The following is a 23,923-nucleotide window of genomic DNA, read 5'->3' as shown; positions in this document are numbered from 1 at the left end:
TTTTGCCATTTCTCCATCATTTGTTTTTTGATTATTGCCTTTACTTCGCCTTTACCAGCAGGTATATCTATCATTTCATTCCTTCTAATTCCCATTTTAGCCATTTTATCTGCCACCTCATTCCCCTCCACCCCTACATGTGCAGGCACCCAGCAAAATCTTATGTCTATTTTTAACATATGTAGTTGGAATAAGTTTTGATGTATTTCTAATAATAAATCCTCTCGACTTGATTCCATATTTTTAATACTATATAATGCTGCCAGAGAGTCCACACAGCATACCACTCTATCTGGTTTTATTTCCTCTATCCATTGCAAGCCTATAATAATTGCCATCATTTCTGCTGTATAAACCGATAGCTGGTCAGGTAATCTTTTAATGATGCTATAATTCATTGTTGGTACATAAATTCCAATCCCCACCTTCCCTTCTTCGCTTTTTGATCCATCTGTATACATATCTAAGTAACCATAATATTTGTTTTTAATATATTGACTTGCCTTATGTCCTTTTTCATTATCTTTCCATTTATTTTTTAACTCTGTTATATGTATATCTACTTCAGGTTTCGGAAATAGCCAGATAGGAATATTGCTTATGGGTGTAGAATTATTAATATGTATATTTTTTATGTTATATTTATCTATTTTATCTTTAATTACCCACCCAAAGCTATTACTTTTAGTTGTATTATACTCCCAACATTCCTCTATCACATTCTTGGCCAGATGTCCATGCCTACATCCTTTAAGTCTACTCCAGTATGTTAACATAAGTTGATCTCTTCTCAGGTCATACGGTACTTCTCCTAACTCAACCTGCATTGCTTTAATTGGTGTTGATATGATTGCACCTGTACATATCCTAAATGCTTTGTGAATATTTCTTTCTATTTTCATTAAATGTGTTTTAGCTGCAGCTCCATATACAAAACTTCCATAATCTATATTTGCTCTCATCAAAGCTCTATATATATATATTAGTGACTGTTTATCTGCTCCCCACTCCTTACCTGTAACAGCTCTCATTAAGTTTATTATCCTCTTACATTTCTCTTCTACCTTTTCCACATGGGTCTTCCATGTGCCTTTCTGATCTAGCCACATACCAAGATATTTAAAATGATCTACTTTTATCATGTTTTGTCCATATAGCATCAGGTTCTGATTTTTTATGCCTTTTTTCCGGGTAATCGTCATGTAACATGTTTTATTGGGTGATAGCTTAAATCCCCAGTCATATGACCATTGTTCTATCTTCTTTATTGCTTCCTTCATTTTACTTGTCACATTTATAGAATCTCGTCCCCTTGCCCAAATCACTCCATCATCTGCATATAGGGCCGACCCAATCCTTCTATCCAGATTCATGAATATATCATTTATCATTATGTTAAACAAAACTGGGCTAATTACACTCCCCTGTGGTATACCATTTGCTATACTGTATTCTTCTGACATCTCTGATCCTACTTTAACTTTGAACTTTCTGTTCGATATGAAATCAAGGACCCAGTTATAGAACCTACCTCTAATTCCCATCCTATTCATCTTAATCAATAAACCCTCCCGCCACATGGAATCATAAGCCTTTTCAATATCAAAGAATACAATATTCATCAACTCTTTCATTTTAAAGGTTTTCTCTATTTCATTACTTACTCTAACTACAGCATCCATTGTTGATCGTCCTTTTCTAAACCCACACTGATAAGTTGTAAGTAACTCTCGACTTTCAAGGAAATAGTTAAGTCTTCTGACTAGAACTTTCTCCATCCATTTGCATAGATGTGATGTAAGAGCAATAGGTCGATAATTCACAGGGTGTTTTGGATCCTTACCGGGTTTATTAAATGGTAAAATTAATGCACTTTTCCATTGCTTTGGTATTATCCCTTCTTCCCATATTTTGTTAAATAAATCTAATATTTTTCCCAACATATTTTCTGGTAGATTCTGGAACATAATATAACTCAATTGGTCTTCTCCTGTTGCAGTATCTTTACTTTTATTTAATACTATTAGCAATTCATTGATATTAATTTCAACATCCATCACACTCTCCTCACTATCCTGTTTTAGTAACACATCCCTATTCTTTTTTATCATCCTCTCCTTCCCTCGTCTATGATTTTCATCCAGATGGTCTCCACTATGCACCCCTGCAAACTTTTTCCCCAGCACATTTGCTTTTTCTTTATCAGTCACATACATTGTTCCCTTATCTTCTAATATAGGTATTTTAGTAAACACGTTTTTCCCACTCATCTTCTTTAACATTGACCATACATCTCCTATCTTAATTTCCCTTCCTATGGCAGAGCAATAATCCCTCCATGCGTTTTGTTTACTGTTTTTAATTACTCTTCGGGCTATAGCTTTTTTCCTCTGATAATTTATTACATTTTCTTGGCTGAGGTTCTTCCTTAACCTTCTTAATGCGCAATTTCTTTCTTTTACAGCTGTTGTGCACTTTTCATTCCACCATGGAACCATTTTCCTTTCCCCTCCAATTGACTTACACGGTATACTTTTCATTGCTGCCTCTATTATCTTATTTGTGATCTTAACTGTGCATTCCTCTATGCCACCTTCCATTGATATTGAATTTGCTGCTTTACTACATTCCTCCCTGAATTTTCTCCAATCCGCTTTTGAAAAGCACCACTTTTTATGTCTGTGTCTTTCTTTGATATCTACTTCTGCGTTTATTGTACAACTTATCGGAAAATGGTCACTTCCTATACTTGTGGTTTCATTTACATACCATTCACAGGAACTTGCCAAGCTATGTGAGACCAGAGTTAAATCAATGCATGACATTGTATTTGACCGTATATCTATTCTTGTTCCATTTCCCTTGTTTAAGCATACTAACTGTCTGATATCCATGAGTTCTTCTACTACTATTCCATTGTGATCTGTTTGCTTACTTCCCCATAAACTATTATGTGCATTAAAGTCCCCACACCAGATCTCTCTACCACCATGCCTCCTTATTATCTTCTCCATTGTTTCAACATCTAGTAGTTTACAGGGGTTATATATATTAATAATGATTATATTTGTATTTGCTTGATGTATTTCAACAATCACACATTCTATTTCATTTGCTGTTGTTATTCTATTATATATTATTCCATCCCTCACAAATGTTGCACACCCTCCCCCTTGGTTTTCTTTTCGATCGAATCGCACTGATTCATAGCCATTCAACACATAATCCAGCTGTGGTCTAAGCCACGTTTCTTGCACACATATAATATCAGGTCTTTTCCTACTTTCTGTTATATATTTCTTAAGTTCTTGTCCATTTGCTATTAAACTTCTTGCATTCCATTGTAGGATGTGGAGTACCATTGTGATTTTAATTACCGTTCTGAGGTCCTGCATCATTATGTATAGTCAACATACTATGTATTTCTTCTGCTTTCACGTCTTTGATGTTTAAATATTGTTCTGCCGCTTCCACAACCGTTTTGATCCTGTCACTTTTCCTTTCCTGCCTCGTGGCCACATTGATGACTTTACATATAAAAGCTACAAAGTTCTTTTTATTTACTACTAATGTGTCTTCTTCAATTGCACACTTATGATTACATTTCTGTTGAGGGGCATTCCATTCTGATTGAGATCTTCTATGGTCTGTTCTCTGAGGAAGCCCTACTACTTGTCCTGTCTGGTCTATATGAGTTTCCTGATTCTCTACTGGTTTATTTTGCTTAATTACACACATACCTATATTCTTTACTGCTTCAGCATATGATACCTTATTTTCTCTTTTGTATTTTTGCACTTCTTTGGCATGTCTTTGCACTTCACAGCCGCCATATGCGGCACTATGTTCTCCTCCACAATTGCAACATCTTAGTTTAGCATCGCTAGCACACTTCCCATAGTCATGTTCTCCACCACACTTTGCACACCTTTGCCTCCACTGACATTGCTGTGCCGTGTGTCCCATTCTCTGACATTTGTAACATCTTAGTGGTTGAGGAATGTACTCCCTCACCCTAAAATTCATACATCCTATACGTATGTCTGTCGGTATTGTCTTTTCAAATACAAGTAATACAGACAAACTGTCACTTTTTACTCCTCCTCTGCTGGTTTGGAGTCGTCTAGCTTCTGTTATTTTGCCACCTCTTATTTCTCTCTTCACCTCATCCATGGACATTTCCAACGGTACGTTTGATATAACTCCTCTTATTACTGCTGCCTCTCCTGGTATGTGTACTTTTATTTCTCCTCCATCAAGGTACTTCAATCTCATAATGTTTTCTTGCTGTCTTTTATTTGCTGTCGAAATTAGTATTCTTCTGTTATTGAGCATTTTGGCGTATTTAACTTTCCCTATTTCTTTTTCAATTGCTTTAGTCAGATGAACTGGGTGAAAATGTCCTTTATCTTTGCTCATTGTAATAAGAACTTTGTATTCTTCATCTGACTCTTCTTTGCCATTTGTTTTAGCTCGTATTTTTTTCTTTGTTTGTCTTCCATCATGATCTTTCCCGCTGCTTGCTTCTGACCATGACTGTTTCCTTGCTATTTTAACCTGTGTGTACTCCATCTCCTCTGCCCCTTCGTCGCTAACATCATCTGAGCTACAGCCCATTGTTACACTCACGGTACAGTTTGGTTGCACTCGCACTTCAGCTCCCTCCGCTCCACCGCCACCAGCTCTTCGTATCTCTTTTGGTTTGTTGGAGGTCGTGGCGCACCGGTCTCGTCGTACCGGGCCCATATAGGCCGTCGGCCGAGACCTATGCAGTCCACTTCCCACAACCCACCTCCAGTCCAGATATCAAATCTCTCAACTGTATATTCAATACTTATTGTATTCCTTATCTCGCACTTTTCGCGCTTCAATTTTGGCGCCTCGAGCATTCGACAGTCACTTCCGCCTCCTCCCGTCACCAGCCAACCGGAAGTACGAAAACCAAACCGAAGTGCGACATCTAGCGGAGAAAGCGATGAAGTTCAGTTTCAGAATTGGAAATAAAGGCAACGTTCGCCCATCTAAGTATTTATTTTTTAATAGATATTTTAAGTATTAAAAAAAATTACATGCTGCAAATTAAAGTATAGAAATGTTATTCCCTGATTTGAGCACACCATGAATTCATGGCCGCATAGGTCTTAGGTCAGTCTTTAACATCGTATTTCCCAGATTTCATACTTGATGAATTTATAATATAACGTTAACATAAATTACGATGTTAAATATTACAGTTTCAACCATGAAAACATAAAAGGATACAAAACTTTTGAAGTGAATCAGATTAATAAAATAATGGAAATTATTGAAACATTTAATGTTTTAATCCTTAGGGGACAACAATAAACCTTTGGGATATGTTGTTTCTGGTCAGCCACGAACTAGTCACTGCTAAAATAAATTCGAACTTGATTTATATTACGTACAAAAAAGTATGTTATTGTTTCAGGAATAACGTTTTGCAGTTTCAATGACTCCAGTGTGTTTATTTTTGCATCAGGGTCAAAATATACCATGGAAACATTGACAAGTGAGACAACTTAAATGACCACTCTTTGCCCCCCATTCTTTCATTTTTTTTTTGTTTTTTTTTTTAAAGAAGACAAGTTGAGACAATAACAACAACAAAATGCCCTTGTGATTACAGTTTGGTCAGAAATATCTTCTCACTTTTTTATATTTCAAATATCTTTTAAAAAATGTAAACAATGTTTAAAAGAATGAACAACTGAAGCGAACAGCACCAGACACAAATAAACAAATATCAACAAAAGTACAAGAAACTGAGTGAATGAGCCCTCGAGCCATAGCACCGATACGCATCCCCAGCATCAGCGCAGCAGTCTGCGACGAGAAGGCAATGTTGTACCAAGCAGAAGGCAATGTTGCATTCAAGTACAGTAGGTGGATTTATTGAGGGTCACTTGTCATCCTCCTCCACTCGGCACCAGTCATCTCCCAAGTCGTCATCAATAGCATCTTCCTCCACATAATCACCCCAACTGTTATCTACCTCCTCCTCTTCCTCCTCCAAGCCGTCTCCGTACATTGGCTCATCTTCCACTAACTCTATCTCTTCCATGTCGTCCTCTGATTCATCATCATGGTCGTCGTCGTCTTCTTCCTCTTCTTCTTCCAAATCTACTTCTAACCCGCACACCTCCCCGTCCTCCATCTCGCCATCCTCGCTCTCCTCTTTGGAGGAGGTCGGGCTGGACAAAGCTTTGTCTTCTGTCCTGTCTGTGAGGTAAGACCTGCTACTGGGGATAAAGCTCGAGGTAGCAGTCTTTGTGTTAATGTAGAGACGAGGAGGAGGCTCACGCGTGAGGCCATGTGAGGCAACGGGAGTGGAAACTCGAGAGTCTGGGAGTGGATGGGAAGCGAGCGGCGACGCCACAGGGCCTTGTTTTGCAGAAGTGGCATTAGGAACATATTCACGGATCTCGCCCGGTTCCAGGGGGTCGGGCCCACAAGGGTCATGTTCACTACAAGACAGCTTGCCGTCCAGCTTGGAGATGAAGAGCATGCCATCTCGGTGTGCTTTGCAGTATGAGCTGGGGCACATCTCACAGAACGACACCGCCTCTTTACCGCAGACATCACACTGGTGCCACGGACACTCCCACCGACCTGGAAAGCATACAATGGTCATTTGTGCAGAGGGAAAAAAAACACTTCTTCGAAACATTGTTTAATTTTAAGCCCTTTCACACCGTGAAAGGTTGCATTTTCCACTTTTTTCCCGTCACATTGTCCTGTACAAACTGCACCGATTTGAAATGAGGGGACAAAATCCAGTCATTACCACACATACGAGGGCCTTCAGTCATTAAGGATGCCCCCTGCAAAATCTCCACATAGCCAGCTGCCGTTTGACGCCCCTGCACAACCTGAAGCGTCATTGTTCAAATGAAGGAAAAAGCACCCCAGATCATGATGGAGCGTCCCCTCCACCGTGCCATGTGGAAAACATCTCAGGTGGGATCTCGTCATGCCAGTAACGTTGGAAGCCATCAGGACCGTTAAAGGTTGCCTTTTTTCTCAAGGAAGAAAACTTCCAACCTTAGAATGTCCTATGTTTGGTGGTCTTGTGCAAATTCCAAACGGGCAATTTTGTGGCCTTGAAGGAGACGAGGACTTTAAAGAGGTTTATTGTTCTTAAAACCCTTCCCTCACAGATGCCGTCTGATGGTTATGGGTCTGCACTCGGCACCAGTAACAAACTTTATTTGAACAGAGGACTGTCCCGTGTGCCAATCAGATCCTCCGGCTCATTTTTTTTTTTTTGCATCTACCACTTGACTTTTTTGTTCCATAACCCTCAGAATCTTTGAAGAAGTTTCAAATGACTGTTACTGTGTCCAATCTCAGCACCAATCGCACGCTGCGAGAGGCCTTGCTTATCCAGCTCAACAATCCAACCGCGTTCAAAGAGAGAAAACTTTTTTCCCTTTGACAGAAAATTACATTGAATCCACATTTTTGCCAAGATTTTGCAAAGGCTGTGGTCTTACACTTTTGATCAGCCAATTTCACTTTAATGCTTGTTAGCAATAAATTGCTTATTCAAAACATTTTTTGTCTTACTCCCATTTCTTCTTTTTGCATTTTGAAGCTTTACTTAGAACCTCCTTAAGATCCACCAGTGCAAAATGTGCTTTCAACTGGTCTTAAAATTTTGATTAGGAGTGTAACAGAGTTAAAGGGAATAGCAAAAAGATTGGATGTTTAACACCCTGAGACTCACTTTCCCCACCTGGTTTTGAAAGCAATTGCTGCAGTGAGACGAATAATTGATATGTTACATCAGAAGCTGGCACAGACCCCGTCATGCATTGAATTATTCAAACCCCCCCAGCCACTTCACAGTGTCATAGAAACACTAGCACTACTTGCCTGCAGGCCTCTTGGCCAGGTTCAGACAGTCAGCATGATAGACCTTCGGGCAGCCGGGCTTCTTACACGACACAATCTGGCCGCCGTCACCGCAGCTGAAACACTCATCCTCCCTTTCCTTGGTCACCTCCTGCTTCGTTTTCTTCTTCATGGACACTCTCCTCTTCCCTTCCTTCAGTTTCTCCGAAGGCGGCTGGTTCTGAATAGAATAGAGACACACCAAAGAGCAAGATCATCAACAAGGATGCTCTTTCAGGTAAAATACAGATAATCAGCAGGTTATGAACAGGCGCTGTTCGGACTGATCAGCTGATTTCAATTGGAGAGACACTTACACTGCATTTGTACTGTGGGTATAAGCGCGGAAATGGGATTTTTACACCCAATTACATGCATTGTTCAAGTGATTCATCTCTGATAGCACTGAAATAAAGACAATTTTTACCTTAGGTCGAACACCGAGGAAGCCGCTGCAGTTGGGTGCTCCACATTTACATGCGGTCTTGCCGTTACCAAGACACTCCAAGTTGTAGTTGAAAGTCAGCTCCACACCTACAGTAAATACGCCATCAAGTTGATGTTGTATAGTATTACACAGTGTACACTACCACAACAAGGTATAGATTGTCGCCAGAACCTTCTGGGATGTCTTGTAGTGCAAATAGTCCGACGCGGGTGTCCCCATTCACAGTCCATTTCTGAGTTTCACAGTTTGGCTGGCAGCTGTGATTCATGAAGCGAGCCTGGTTCCCTTTGGGTCCGGCATCAATGATTCTATCCTGGAATAAAAAAAGATTTAAAATAACATGTTAGGTAAACAAATAGGTAAGTTTACAGGACAATGGTAAAGCAAAGCAAAGTTTGAACAACATATTGCAGACAATGCGCAACGCTGCAAATAAGGCTAAAAAAGCTACAAAATGTGAGCGAGCAAAGATTGTATGCTTGGGCTTTTATTTTGAAGCCCGAAGTTTCCCAATGATTCTCAATTTGCCGGCCAATCATTAAAAATGTCTTACAGCGATTATTGTGTGCACTATAAACTAAAGAGTAGTTTGCGCTTGGCATGGCGAAAGACGCATCAACAGCTCTCTGTCACAAAGCAAAAATACTTTCTGCTTTCCAAAATAAAACATTCCACCCTAGTTTCACAGACAAGGCTAAAAACAGCTATAAAAAACAACAATAGACATCTTGGTTGCAGCCAGTCAGTATAGTGGGGTAGTGCCAATTTAAGCATATGTGAGATTAAGTCTGAAAACTTGTTCTGCAATGGCAGTGTCATCGTTTGCCACAAGCAAGAAAATTTTCCCGTCTGTTTACAGTAATCCTAAAATTCTGAGTGTGGATGAAAGTTACAATTACCATTTTGTAGAACATCATGTTTGTAATCAACCTTGATTTGTGTTCTGCCAGGAGTCAACGTGTGTATCTGGGCAGCGGCATGCACTTAGCATGCACACGCACTGAAATGACCTTACTATGGTATACCCTCACTAACTGCTTCAGTTTTACCTTAAGCAATCTTTTGAACACCCTTTGTCAGCGTATGTTTATGCTGTTTAAGTGTCGCAAGTACAGTGAGTCACGCAACTCCACTGGCCGCAGTGAGAGTGTGGTACACTTTGCTGGAGAAGAACATGCATGAAAACAGCATTGTGGTTCATGACTGTTGTTGGTTAAGTTCTCACATATGCTCTCTATTTCATATTTGCATTCTCAGGTACTAAAACGCTGTTGTCGCAAACGTAAACAGATGTGCGAGTATTGAACGAGTCGTTCAAAACTCGTGAGTTTGACAGAATCGGGACTCACAGATACTCGTCTTTTAACTCGTTCACTTACTCACCCCTGCTACTGCTAGCTAAACTAAAAGAGGAAGTCAGGCAACATGTCAGGGCATGATTAAATGCAGGACAAGTCGGGGGAGGCGACGGAACTTTGAATTGAGTCCAGTGTTCCCTCGTTTATCGCGAAGGATATGTTCCCAAAATAGGCCGAAATAAGTGAAATCCACGAAGTAGCCAACTTCATTTTTTTTGTTCAACAATTACATATGTTTTAAGGCTGTAAAACCCCTCACCATACCCTTTATACACTTTTCTCAGACAGGCAATTCTCACATTTCTCTTTAAACACTCAAAAAAGTTCAAACCTTTGTTTGAATTTTAATGATAGACACAAGAAATTATTAAGTCACTTGGCGGAGTCTTTCCATGTGAAATGCAATAAAGTGCCGGTTTGGTTTGTGGGCTCAGAATCTGACCTTATCTAGTGTCAGCATGTAGAAGTTACAGATGTCATTCTCCTGAGCATGACGGATTCTGGCCCGACATTCTTCTTCATCTATCACCTCCCCTACATATTCGCTCACGAAAGCTCCCTGCGGACGAACACAAATGTGCATGAGTGACGAGGGCAACAAGGGAAAAAGGCAAGCTCTGAAGAGTCACAGTACCTTCTTGATGTTGGACACGCCACGTAAACCCCAGCCACGCGACAGTGTCCTGAATATCTCCACCGTTGTGTACTGGCGTTTCGTGAAGGCCTGATTCTGACATCGCTCCCCGGCCGCGCACACCTGAGGGTGGCACTCGTACAACAGCATGCGATTAATGCACTCCGAATCTACGCTGCATGGGTTCTCATCTGAGGCCTTGCAGTTACAGCGCGGGACCTCTGATAGGTCAGCTGTGATGATCTGCACCTTTCCAATTGGCTTGTTTACCTAAAAGGTCAAAGACAGGTGCTTTTATTTACTATGAGCTATCTTCACAAAGAAAATGGCAAGTCAGTGACAAAGCATACCTTTATGTGCTTGTATGGAGGAGGTTTCCTGTCATTCTTTCTATCTTCCTGAAGCTGCTTCATCTCCTTTTCTGTTTGGAGCTCTTTGAATCTCTCTGCAGCCTCAGTCAGGGCTATAAACACAGACACCATCTTTAGTTACACCATTCAAACACCAAACGCGTGCGCACACGCACACGCACACACACACACACACGAGTGCATCTTACCCTTTTTGTACACCGTGTCTGCACCCTTGCCCATTTTCTCGATGTTGTAAGTGTCACCCTCCATGTACGGGAACACTCGGGCCTGATAAGTCCATACGAAATCTTTGGAGCCAAAAAACTGCACCGGGAACTCTCCCACCTCGTGCTTCATTCTCAAGATGTTATTTGGGACATCTTTGGCCAGACACACCTCAGCAGGCCACCACCTACAACGTTAACATCCCATTTTGAAATTTGGGAAATTTTTTTTTGTATTCCTGAAAAATCTGGCAATCTAGCACCTTAGCCGTAAACATTTGTTTGAAGTCACAACAAGTTTGGATTGGACAATCGGAGGCAAGATGGCAAAGTGCAGTTTTGACCCAATGTAGGGGATAAAAAACATAAAATAACTGATAGGACGTGTGATATAAGGTGAAGCGTGGGCCTTTTTTACTTTGTACAGTTTAGATATTTTTACATAAAAACACAGTTCTCGTGTTCTCTGCGCACATGTACGGTACTGTATTTAGGAAACCTGTACTTAGTAATGGCCAGCAGGGGGCGACTTGTGAAAATTAAACTTCTCGAATTAACCTCCAGAGGGAAAGAGGAAACATAGTAATGGCCACTTTTCCAAATAGGGGCATCGAACAAGAAGCAACTAACTTTTATCCAAACTTGCTTGTATCGAGATGTTGGGACCTTACCTGTACCTTCCCCATTTGACCCACAGTATATCCTTAATACGGGGCTTCTTCCCCGCTTTGCAGTCATTGCAGAACCAGCTGCCTTGAGGCATCTCCATATTAAGACATTCCTGATGAAAAGCAGCAGGACAGGCTTCACAGCAAAGCAGGCTGCCTCCTGCAGAACCACAGGAATAGCATGCAATGCACTGTTACGGCTGAGGTATTGATTTGTCCACTAAAATGACTCACGCCTGTTATTTCCGACTGACAACGGAAACATCAAAACAAAGCGAGAAAGGAATTGGTGTAGACAACTATGTCTCATCAGGCATCTTCCATGGTGCCTGATGATATATGATATGATATACAGTTTATCAATAAAACAATAAGCTTACAATCATAAATCAGGTCAAAGTTTTGATACACACATAATTGTCACAACATTGTACAATACAGAAGAAAAAGACAATTTTATAACAATCAAGACATCTCAGACGTTTTTCCATAAATAAGAGCATACTGTATAGTGGACCAACCTTCAGAGCACACGAAGCACCAGCTAACATTGATGTGCTCATGATTCTTGCAGCCCTTCCGAGGAGTGAAGTGGTTTGGGCAGAGGAAACTGTTGTTGGCCAGCACCAAGCTGCCGGCTGCCATGCAGTTGTCATTGGCATGATAAGCCACAGGGCAGCGCACACAGCGAGCCAAGCGACCTATGCACAAAAACAAAGATTTGGACTTCATGTTGCACCTTGATATGTGTTTATCAGCCATTTCATAATCATTAAATGATATTTTTTAGGACACGCCATGGCAATTTTTTCACATGACAGTATTTGTGGTGCCTCATATGGGTTATGGAAGCATCCTAAAAGTTTTATAATCATTCAATGACCTATGGGCAATTAGTTTGCCCATCTTGCTTGATGGTGGCTGTTTTCAACCAATCAAAGCACTGAGTTGTGTGACCAACTTCAAGTCAATCCAATTTATAGGGTCAAACTTCGGAATTTCAGGACTGGATGAGTTACAGTACATCACACAATTTTAGACTATGATATACTACAATTAACCCCCGATTCCTCAGTTAAGTCACATTTAAATTCTGATTAATGGATAGTGTCAAACTAATCCAACTCCACATTTCCTCCCATGGAAGGTTTTCTAGGGAGGCGCTTACCTTTGGAGTTGCATGCGTTGAGGGGATTGGTGATGTAACACGACAGACAAACATGTAATGGGCAGCGGAAGCTTTTGTTCTGTGGCTGCGTGGCAGAGAAGGCGATGATGCAGTCGGTGTGATAGAACTTCCCGCACAGTGGGATCATGCACCGCTTCACGCCATTGCCAGACTTCTTACAGACAAAGCATGTGTGAACACCTGGAGAAAAAAAAAAGGGAGTCGTAGAAAAATGATGAGCATTTACTTGATTTAAGACACACATATCAGTCATAGCCATAGCAGATACAAGGTGCACCCACCGGAGGTGCATTGCTGGCAGAGGAATTTTCCCTTGGGCACCGCAGACAAACCAATACACTGTGGGTGAAAGGCTCCATAGCAGTGGCCGTCACATACCAGAAGGTCTCCAGCCCTCTCACACACCTACACAACATATCATAAAACACACAGTCAAATGCCTCTTCTTACAAATACAAGTACAATACAACCTCTAAACCTCAATAGGCAGGCCATGGGCTTGATGTAAAATGTTCTACAGTTCATGCTTTAAAGCATAGGTTCCCAAAGTGGGGCATGTGTACCCCCAGGGGTACACCAGTTGTCATTGGGGGTATGTGAATAAATGGCCACAGAATGCGAAGTGGGCTGTATACTAACAAAAGAGTATTGCACTTACATGTATGATAATAAAAAAGACTAAATTAAAATAAAAAAGGTGAATAAAAATATTATTAAATGAAACAAGTTAAATTTATTACAGTATAAACCTTTGTTAAACAGTTGTGTTTCACTTTCGAGCTTCCATTGTACAATTAGTACATATTTATATGAGCATCATCTCACCTGACAGACATTCTCCTTTAAGGAAGTAGCACTTATCTTCCCTTTGACATCCACCAGGGAGGAGAGGCTGTCAGACAAACTGACAGAAAGCACCTACAGAAAAAAAGACATGCAGTGAGTGTATATCGTAAACAGATGGGTACAGTCCAATTTAAAGTGAAACAGAACACGACGTGATCACCTCAGCTTTGAGAGTTTCAGTGTCTGTGTTATGCTTCTCTTCTGTGCTGCAGGGTGTCCCCTCATTCTCCTGCTCAGGGGACTTTGGTCCCGACAGAACGTTTTTTTTTTCTGGAGTGAGAACCCTTGGATCATCTTTAGCCTCTGAGGGTGATGAGGCAGTAACGGGGGCAGAAGATGTGCTGGGAACCGGTTTGTCGTTCTTTATGGGTCCATCCTGTAAAGAACAAATGCATATTTCTTTGAGACTATGTTTGCTTCATAGTAAATTTAACAGTTTATGGCGAACACTGACCACGTTTTCTTTAAATATGTGCTTCTGAAGTATCACAGTTTTCTTGACCAACACCTTGACTTCAGAGAAAACTCCAGGGGGGAACTTTGGCTGCTGCGTGGATATTGGATCAAACACCAAACACTTACAAACACAAATCTACAAATTAAGTGGTGGCACAACTAAACACAAATAGCACTCCACATTCGTCGTAAAAAGACAATTGACAGAGCTTCTGTACAGGCTTTAATGACACCTGTAGCTAATCGGAAAAGGTGTGAGAAAGTCCGTGTTTTTTCGAGTCTCGAGTCAAGTTTCAAGTAAAAACACGCAAGTCCAAGTGAAGCCTCAAGTCAAGACAAGACAGGTCGAATCAAGTGCCAAGTCACAGGCTTAAAATGTTCGAGTCCTTACAATTCGGAAGCACTGTTTAATATTTACCAACTAAAATGGCATAGCTTTGTGTGCGCACGCCAATAACTTTCTACCACTCTCCAGCAGTCTGACGCTTATAGAAATGTTAGCCGCACCCTCTTTTGTTGTTAGACCCGACTGAACGTTAATAGATACAATTCAATGCGGCGGATTCTATGGGAAAATGTGGTGTCTTGCTGAAAATGATATAGCAATGACCATGTTAGAATATCTCATGTGCAAGTCAAGTCAAGACTCAAGTCCGAGTCATCGATATCAAAGTCCAAGTCCAGTTGCAAGTCTTTGATGATACTGTCAAGGTGAGTCCAAAGTAATCAAAATTGTGGCTCGAGTCCAAGTCACATGACTCGAGCCCACACCTCTGCACATGAGTGTACTGTACATGGACAGTGTGCATGCACACAAGTCAGTCACTGCTTACCACCTTCACAGGAGCAGACACTTCTTCAATGGTGCAATCCAAAACCTTGTGCAACAGTTTCCGAGGCCTCTTTCTTTCTGTTGCCAAGTCCGTAACTAAGGGCAAAATTGTTTCACTATTTAATAACCAAGAATGAAATGAACTGACTTGGTTAAAACACAAAATTACCAGATTTTGGAGGTAGATCTGCTTCCTGGGCTGTGTCAGTGTCTAGAGGAAGCCAACTTGCAGCTGAGGATACGGGGGGCCCTTCAAGGGGACATTCATCCTGAGATGGACTATGCGACTCTGTTGCTGCAGATGCAGAGGGAGCTATAAGGGGTGACACCGAGGTAATGGTCTCCGGTTTGATGATATCTGGGTGTAGCGACACAATTTCACTGGTATCACTGGGATCCTGTGACACAAACATGGTTACTGAACAACATGCATCAATGTGACCTTTAGCCTCAACTATCTCAAGCATCACAAAGCTGATATCTTTCATAATCACAGTCTTGCTGTGCTATACAATATCAAAGTTTGAACAAAAGTTTAAACTTGTGTGATGTGCTGGTTCAAGCTCTTCCCAATATCATTCAAAATCTGTGAGTTTCTTGCTTGTACTTGGGAAAAAAACCCTATACAGACACACAGCATTTCTCTCTCACGTCATCCGATTGGTTACCAGTTTGTTTAAACTCAGCAATCCGCCCTCAAAATCCTGAAGTAAAGTCCAACACTTGCCAAATCGTTGACAATGAACTCATCACTGGTATTAAATCAGTTTGCTCCTTACCGCTATCACAGTGTTGGTTCTGTTGCTGTTGTGTAATATATAGTACTTGTTACAAACAATGAAGTCAGAGAGTTCCGTTTTCCTTTACACCAGTGGTCACCAACCTTTTTGAGACCAAGATCCCTGGTCTTGGCCGTGAACCTGCACATGATCGACCACGCCCCAAACAAGCGGTATGTACTGTATATGTATGTGTATGTGTATGTGTGTGGATATAAATGGATATGTGTGTGTATATATACACACACACTTGTATATACTGTGTTCCCTCGTTTATCGCGGGTGATAGGTTCCCAAATAGCCTGCTAGAAGTGAAATCTGCAAAGTAGCCAACTTCATATTTTTACAATTACTATATATGTTTTAAGGCTGTAAACCCCCTCACCATACACTTTATACACTTTTCCCAGACAGGCAACAACATTTTCTCACATGTCTCTCATTTAAACACACTCAAAAAAGTTCAAACCTTCGTTTGAATTTTAAGGAACAACCTTAAGGATCGACACAAGAAATTAAGTCACAAGGCTGGCAAACAGCTTTTACCCACAAGCCATCAGGCTTCTCAACGAAGCACTCACACACACCGCACGCAACCACTCATAGCACTTTATTATTTATTTATTTGTATTAATGTCTCTTCTGTTGTTGTTGCTTAATTTATTGTTATTTAAGTTTCTGATGTTCTTATTCATTTTCTTGTGTTTTTTTTTTCTTTCTTTTTCTGGGAGAATGAACAGAACAAGAATTTCATTGCATAGCAAAATACTTGTTTTACTGTGCATATGACAATAAAACTCTTGAATGTTAAGTCACTCATGCATATTTCACTCTTGTGACTGTGCTTTTTCTTCCTGGCGCCGTTACGTTGTACTGTAGCGTTTTTGTATCCTTGTTAAAAGATATTGCTGCAGACGAACTGAAGATTCATTTACAAGCTAGCAAGCAAGCGATGACACAGAAGACATGGCAGGGCTGCACGAAGGAGATTGATTGACAATGGTCTGCAGCAAATCAGGACGCAGATAACAATGGGCGGTGCAGACAGACGAGAGAGGGAAGAGACAGATACTCAAGTTCCCACAATGCAATTCTTCTTAAAAGGGCCAGGCTAGGTCTGTAACAGCTGTAGGCTGTAATGCTGTAATAAAGCAAATTGTACTTCCTTACGCATTAAAGAGTTACAAAGACAGTGATAATATCTGTTTCTCTTGGCATTTCTATTTATTAGACCACACACGCACGCATGCATAATAAAGATGTTGTTGTAATGTTCAGAGTATCCGTGAATGCATCTCTAATGGATTGCCGAGTGACCATTTTTAAAGTGTCATTCCAATGACGACAGGGCTAGAGATGTGTTTGTGAGTTGGAGATACATATATAATGTTGGAATTGCACTGCTGTTGATGTGTTCAGGTCAGAATAACGTAGACTCTGTGTGACTCTGTGGGGACCCTACACTGTGCCTCTGTTGCCGTAACAGAGAGGTGTGGCTGCCGTGATGCATATGCGTTAATGACGTTAAAAAGTTTAACAAAAATGTACAATTATAAAAAAAAATGTACAAATGAAACAAAATTGTAAATAAAAGTGAAATGAACATCTTACCGTATCAGATAATGTGTGTTTCTTGGATTTCTTTATTGGAGAAAATATTTGTTCATATTCCTCGATAGACTCCAGGAGCCTTTTAGTTGGTTTACGGAGGCGTTTGTTCTCCAAATTTCCTGTGTGAACAAACATTTTTGGATTTTTTTTTCTTTTAACCAACCTCCTGCCCGAATGTAGCTGCAGTTTGCATCTTACCAGCTGCACTGCCTGACTCTGATAAAGTGTCATTCTCTAGCTGCCTCTCAGCTTCCACGTGAACATCGGGAGACGTTCTCACAGTGTACGATCCGTTCATCTCAAAATTGACGTCCGCCCTGTTCTCCTCGATCATCTGCCAACGCTTCTTTGGGGCCACGGGGGATTCAGAGATCTTGTCGAGGTAGGTGGCAGTGGGATCATCAGGAACAGGATGATCAGATCCAGCTAAATCAGCATGGCCACTGACAAACTCCCTGCCGAAAGCCATGTCGCAGGAAACAACAGGTAGTCCAAGCTTCAGTTTGGCCGGAAGTCTCTGTTTTCGCCGCTGTTTGTCCGAGTTCCCAGTGTGCAATGGAAAATCTTCACAATGATATGTGTCTGCTGACATGATAGCTTTAGTCCTGGACTTGATTTTCACTTTTGAAAATGTCCCTGATTGTCCAAACTCTGTTTTGATGCCTTGGCTCACAAAAGACCCCCTTAGTGGATCAGCGCACGGCGGTGAAGGAATGACCAGTGGTTCCTCTTTGATCAGTAGTGGCGATGGAGGGATAACCAGGGGCTTGCCTTCTTTCGCTCTGGTGTCATGCATGTCTTTGAGAAGCATAAGAAACGTACTGAACTTATAATTGGAATCAGGATGAAAGGAGGTCACCTTGGAGTCACAATTCTCATCATCAAGCGACTTAAAGATGACTTCCTTCACACCCCGGAAAGCGTCCATGGGGCACAATGCTGAGGGGGAGGACGATAATGACACCTCTGTGCTAACATTCTCTGTCTTGATTTGACCAGGTTGCATAAAGGAATCACGCTGGTGTGCACTTGTGGATGTTATCAATGAGCCGATACGGATTTTTTTCTTGTCTGGCTTCCTTGCACGCCTCTTTGGCGAGCCGTGATTTGCAGAGAAAGATGCATCAGTGACAGATTCCCAACAGGGAGACTCTTTTAACCGTGCAGCATCACTGGGGGTTTCAGTACGTCCATCAGAGTCGGACACGGCCAGTTCATCTTGGAGATCAACCTCTTCATTTGCTTCCATGGCTCTCGTCATGAGACGACTACTGGCAGGGAAGCTTTTGCTCGAACCATGTGCCGTTTCTTCCCCGTCCCTTACCCGATTCGGGACATCCCTAATAACACTAGTAGAAAGATGTGAGTCTGTAGAATGATGAGGGATTTGTGCGACCATTGTTTTTACATTTGTTGGTGCAAGCTCTTGCCTGTAGGGTCTGTCTAGTTCCTGCATTGGGGACACTGCAATACGTTTTGGACAATGTAACACAGGAACTGTTTCCAGATCCATGTAAGGGGAGCCCTCTGGTTCTTGTTTCAATGCATGGATTGTTGTATTAACGTCCAGTGTGTCCGTGTTGCCTGAAGACTCCTTTGAACCACTGATAATATGGCCAAATATGTCCGACAGACATTTCTTTTTCTTTTTGCACATTTTTAAGCTCTTATTGGACTGCATTTCTGCTGCGTTTTTGATGACGTGTTGCTCATTTCTCCTGGGGGGCGGGAGTCGAGCTGCATCTACAGTGAAAGATGGGGCTTCCTGTGGTTTGTCAGGACGGACCGGGTGGAGTTCAACCTCCTCTCCATTGAGAGAGACTGCAGGCAAACTCTTGGCGTGTAGCTGTTGAGCAGAGCGCATACGCTCGGCTTCCGCCACGCTGACATTCCATGCAGACCGCAAACTTTTGGGTATCTGAAAAAAAAAAAAAAAAAGGACAAAAACATTCATGTTATGTTAATTCAGTGGTTCTCGGTGCAGTCTCGTGCCCCCCCCCCCAATTTGAAATACTATTGAGAAACCGATAACTATTCGTTTATCTGTCCTGTACAGACTGAACTCAAAAATGAAACCAGCAAAATGCAACAAAATGGAGAAGAGTAGGGCATACAAGCATATTCAAGAGTCAAAGTGCATGCTGAGTATGACAAATTTACAAGTTGGCAGGTCTGCACTAATATTGAAAGTTTTCCCTGCCTCTCACGCACCACCAGGGGGACCCACCCCACTATTTGAGAAGACCTGGGTTAAAGGGAGACTGTAAATTGTCCATAGGTGTGAATGTGAGTGTGATTGTTTGTCTATATGTGCCCTGTGATTGACTGGTGATCAGTGCAGGGTGTACCCTGCCCCTAACCCAAAGTCAGATGGGATAGGCTCCAGCTCACCCATGACACTACTGAAGTCAAGCAGTATAGAAAATGGATGTGTACTGTTACCGTGTACTTGTAGTCTTTCTCCTTCTGCTTGCCTCTCCGTCGAAGCACAGGCAGGTCGTCAAACTGATACATTCCATGGAAAGGGAAAATGGCGTTCCCAGGTACCCAGGCACACTCAACCATTTCTCCAATGGTCTCCAGGAAATACATACGACAGGGGCGAGGACTGGGAACTGGAGCATAAACAAATATTGAATTGGCTTATACACACTCAATCTCCAAAATGTTTACATGAATTAAATATTTATTAAGTTTACTGTTTGAATGAAAGCTCACTTTTCATCTTGGTGTGGAGGCCCAGTTGAGGGTCGGAGAGAACTCTGCATGGCCACCAGGGCCTTCTGTTGAACTTAGCCCACACCACATCGCCTTCCACATGTTGCACTGATGGCGCAGGCCTTTTCTTTGGGCTGTTGGACTAAGCAGGAGAATGAAACCATTAACATCTAATGCAGGGGTGTTCAAACTTTTTCCAGCGAGTGCCACATACTGAAAAATGAAATAATGATAGGAGCCACTTTCATATTTTGTAAAGCAACACATGTAGATATGCTAAGAAGTTTTGTTTTCTTAAACTGCACGTCAGCTTTGGGGTATAAGTGAAAAAGTGTATTATTAGTAGAAAATTTGCTCCTTGATCTTTTCCCTTTTTTTTTTAAATTATTTTTTAAAATTTTCAAAATATTTCAACTTTCTGCTCAAATACTCATCGTACGTTTTCTTCTCGTAATATTACTTTATTCTCCCATTTTGACTTTATTCCCAAAATATTATAACTCTGTCCTGAACCTTATTTCCCACAAATGACAGCTTTACTTTGTTTTGTTTCTCGGAATATTCTAAAAACAAAATTCCTTAATATTTCACATTCATACTACAAAAATCACATTATTTTTCCTAATAATATTACGAGTTTATTCTCCTGAAATTGCCACTTTTTCTCATTAAAATAGGATTTTTTTTCTACTTTATTTTCATACAATTACAGCTGTTTTTCTGTTGCAGTTTTTTTTATTTTCCAACTATTTCAACCTGTATATTTTCTTCTCGTAATTATGACTATTCCCACATTTTGACTTTCTCGTAACCTATTTTTTTCCGTAACCTAATTTTCTAAAAATTACAACATTATTCGTTGTTTTCTCTGACTTTAACAAGTCTCTTTAATTTTACCGTTATGCTAAAATGATGTTATTTTTCCTCATTTACAAATTTATTCTCATAAAATTGCCACTTTAATTGATAAAATAGGAATTTTGTCTTTATATATAATTCTTGTAAAATTACTGCTGCTTTTCCATGATTGTTTTTTTTTTTTAAGTTTTCTAGTTAAAATCATATTTTTCGAATGTGCAGCGGCGCGAGAAAAAGCGGCATACTTGAGTACTTGTACTTAGTACAGTGCTTGATGGTAATTACAACTTAAGATAAGCAAATTGGGTTAAAATAGTCAGAAAAAATAGCCAAGTGCTTTTGCCTTTACTTACGTTTCAGTTGTTATACTGTGAGAGCAAGAAAGAACCGACAACAACCTTGCCAAAATGACAAACACACTCAGCATGGACGAAAGAAGACCTCAAAGATAACTGGAACTATTCCTACAGGCCCAGACAAAACCATGTGGCCTTGAATTTCCTGAGGTGCTAAAATAAGAATCAGCAATGTTTGCCACTCACATTGGAGTTGGTGCCAGTTGGTGAAATAATCCCTGCATCAGGAGATGCAAGGTCTCCATCACTTTCTGATTCCTCATCCATGCTCCACCCGTCTCTCATGGTGATGTCTGGAAGTGCGCTGGGGCTTAGATTGGGGTTGAGTTCAGATATAGTTTTGGACATGAGATTGAAGAGAGTAGGTTTGTAAATCCTTTTATCTGAGCTTGAACTGCTTGATGTTCTTGAGCTTGTAACAGAGCAGTCCCACGTCTGGTGAAAGGGTATGAGGTTCTCACTACGTTTGTGCAAGCCCCTGTCATGCTGCTGCTTAACATCACTGCTGCCAAACAGCGGAGAGCCAAAATGCAAGTAGCCATTGGCGGTGGGAGAACATCGCTCTGGACTGTCCGGACTGTGAGTGGGGAAAACATTTCTGTTGACATGTGGCAGAGATTCAAAGGAGTCTGTGTTACCATTGCGCGGCGAGGGAGGCAGATGGACTGACGGTGGCTCAAACTTATCATCATAGTCGCTGATTGGGCTGGAAGGGTGCAAGTGGTTCCTAGCATGGAGGTCAGCCTTCCTGACTCTAGCATTAAAGTCATGTAGCCTCTTTGGCGGGTTGTAACAGTTGGAACGCTCTGACTGCACTGCTGATGGCTGCTCCGACCTAAGTTTGGCCATGCCACACTGACTCCTGTAGGAAGCACCCATGAGGCCATTGTGAGGCCTCGGCTCAGGTTGGCTGGGGGAGCCAAACGCTGAGCGAAAAGCCGGCCTGTATGACTGACTCATGATGTCATGGCTCTGCCCTGTCAAGGAGCAAGACAAAAAAAACATCCAGTTTTAGTTGCCAAAAGTGTAGACATATGGTAGCTTGTCACTGCATGGCCTCCACACATGAGCAAAGCATAACACATCTTTTGCATGACACTTTCCATTCATAAAATCAAAAACAATAGTACCGCTTGGCTTCACTGTTATGGGCCATGGCAATGGAGGAGGCTGTGCAAGGAGGTGGTGACACAGAACGAGCGCGCGCACACATATACATACACACACACACACAAGCACACACGCAAACAACAAGGAGGAAGCCAGTCTCTCGTCGAAGGGTAAAAACTCACCTTGTGGTGGTCGGTCACGGAGAAACCAATGTGTGATTATGTGGCACAAAGCAAGTGTTTGTGCGCAGATGTGCACAATCCCAGCAGCGGTCCAGAGTAGGCCGAAGCAAGGCGCTCATTCTTTGCACCGGCCCTTTCCACGAACTGCCACTTTAGGAAGACAAAAGTAGCACTTCTAATACATACAAAAAGGCTCCATGTGTGACGGCGACGCGTGTCAGCGAGCCATCGGCGATCCCCCCTGTGGTACCGCTAGCTTATTGACTACATGATCCCCGCCTGCTGTCGAGGTGCTGGCCTCCGGTTTGTGTTAAAACAAGCCCGGAGAGCGACCGAGTGTGTTGGTGAGCTGCAGCCAATCGGCACTGCCACCCAACCCCCCAGTCTGCACAGGGCCGTGACACCCAAGCCTTTGCGCGCACACGCACAGACACAAGGCTGCGTCGCGCACGCGCACCCAGGTGAAGTCTTATGACATAATAAGATTTAATAAACAAATGAATGATATAGTAATTTCAATATGTATCCCTACCCTGCCCACTCGAGAGGCCTGTCTATATGTAGTATGTACAAACAGCGGCGGCCATGTTGCTTTCCCAACACGAAGTCAGGATAGAGGCCGCTGGGCAACACACGACAAAAAAACTCAACTTGACTCTTAAATGGTCGACTTTAAACCCGACAAAGCAGTTTTACTTAAAGTTTGTCTTAATATACTGGCAGGCACGTGTGCGCCAACTTCAAAAAAGGCCGCGATGAGCCACAAGCTGAGACAAAGACAATGGCGACGTGACAACTTACCTCCATTCTGATCTATTTCACTCTGTCACAACGCTTGGTTCATAATAACGGCGGTTCATATTTTTGGTAACACTTTAGTCTACGTATTGTGTTGTTGTTCCGTTGTGAAATCTCTTTTCACCACAAACTAACCACGTTGTGTCAGTTATTATGTTATAGTTCTTGGAGGTAATTTCACGAAAGGTTAAAGCAGGTAATTTTTAGGGTAATTGTTCCTATTGCAAGACGAAAGACGGGGGCCCTCTCGTGTCCACAATTGGGAAAGACACCCTTTCATTTCACAGGAAGTCCATTCATCCGTTTTTAATAGCAGGGATTTTCAACGTGTTCCACACTACCCTGAGAGAAGAGCATACGGTTTGGGTTTCCTTTACCTCTCGAAAACCTGTTTTTGTTCATGTAGCCAAACAAACATTCATACTCGCATTCATACCGATGAACAATTTAGTGTCTTCAATTAAGCTAACGTGCATGTTTTGGGGTGTGGGAGTATCCCCCAGACAACCCACACACGCATGGGAGAACATTCAAATTCCAACGATTTTTGTTTTTTTATTTGCAACAAAATGCAATAACAGATTTAATG

The 23,923-nt window shown here is 41.6% G+C and overlaps 1 protein-coding gene across 5 annotated transcripts; it reads right to left on the bottom strand.

The window, feature by feature from the left end:
* Positions 1-5,346: 5,346 nt before the first annotated feature.
* On the bottom strand, positions 5,347-23,566 carry nsd1a (nuclear receptor binding SET domain protein 1a). Of its 5 annotated transcripts, XM_054792613.1 has the most exons (24): positions 23,338-23,566; positions 22,537-22,686; positions 21,431-22,221; positions 20,031-20,172; positions 19,755-19,927; positions 17,511-19,230; positions 17,313-17,431; positions 15,092-15,320; positions 14,924-15,018; positions 14,089-14,181; positions 13,795-14,010; positions 13,614-13,706; positions 13,070-13,193; positions 12,768-12,968; positions 12,121-12,300; positions 11,603-11,759; positions 10,914-11,119; positions 10,705-10,817; positions 10,355-10,624; positions 10,163-10,279; positions 8,534-8,675; positions 8,342-8,448; positions 7,897-8,095; positions 5,355-6,630 (listed from the first exon to the last, which is right to left on the bottom strand). In XM_054792613.1, the coding sequence occupies exons 3-24, from the start codon at positions 22,202-22,204 to the stop codon at positions 5,921-5,923; spliced, it is 6,180 nt and encodes a 2,059-aa protein (XP_054648588.1). In that variant the 5' UTR covers positions 22,205-22,221; positions 22,537-22,686; positions 23,338-23,566; the 3' UTR covers positions 5,355-5,920. The 5 variants fall into 5 exon arrangements, with proteins under 5 accessions (XP_054648590.1, XP_054648591.1, XP_054648589.1 ...); XM_054792615.1 differs by lacking the exon at positions 23,338-23,566 and having other exon boundaries at positions 5,347-6,630; positions 14,089-14,178; positions 22,537-23,316; XM_054792616.1 differs by lacking the exon at positions 23,338-23,566 and having other exon boundaries at positions 5,347-6,630; positions 14,089-14,178; positions 14,927-15,018; positions 22,537-23,316.
* Between the last annotated feature and the right edge of the window lie 357 nt (positions 23,567-23,923).

This window comes from Dunckerocampus dactyliophorus, chromosome 11 (assembly GCF_027744805.1).
Source record: "Dunckerocampus dactyliophorus isolate RoL2022-P2 chromosome 11, RoL_Ddac_1.1, whole genome shotgun sequence".
Lineage (NCBI taxonomy): Eukaryota > Metazoa > Chordata > Actinopteri > Syngnathiformes > Syngnathidae > Dunckerocampus > Dunckerocampus dactyliophorus.
Note: the sequence above shows the minus strand (reverse complement) of the source record. Positions and strands in the feature narration are given on the sequence as shown.

What these genes read in the sequence shown, in the direction of transcription:
- nsd1a (XM_054792613.1), bottom strand. Translation starts at nt 22,204, where the DNA reads ATGAGTCAGTCATACAGGCCGGCTTTTCGCTCAGCGTTTGGCTCCCCC. An exon ending in CAACTGGCACCAACTCCAAT is followed by an intron (nt 20,173 to 21,430) that starts GTGAGTGGCAAA and finishes TCTCCTGCTTAG; the next exon opens with TCCAACAGCCCAAAGAAAAG. An exon ending in CTGAAACTCTCAAAGCTGAG is followed by an intron (nt 13,707 to 13,794) that starts GTGATCACGTCG and finishes TTTTTTCTGTAG; the next exon opens with GTGCTTTCTGTCAGTTTGTC.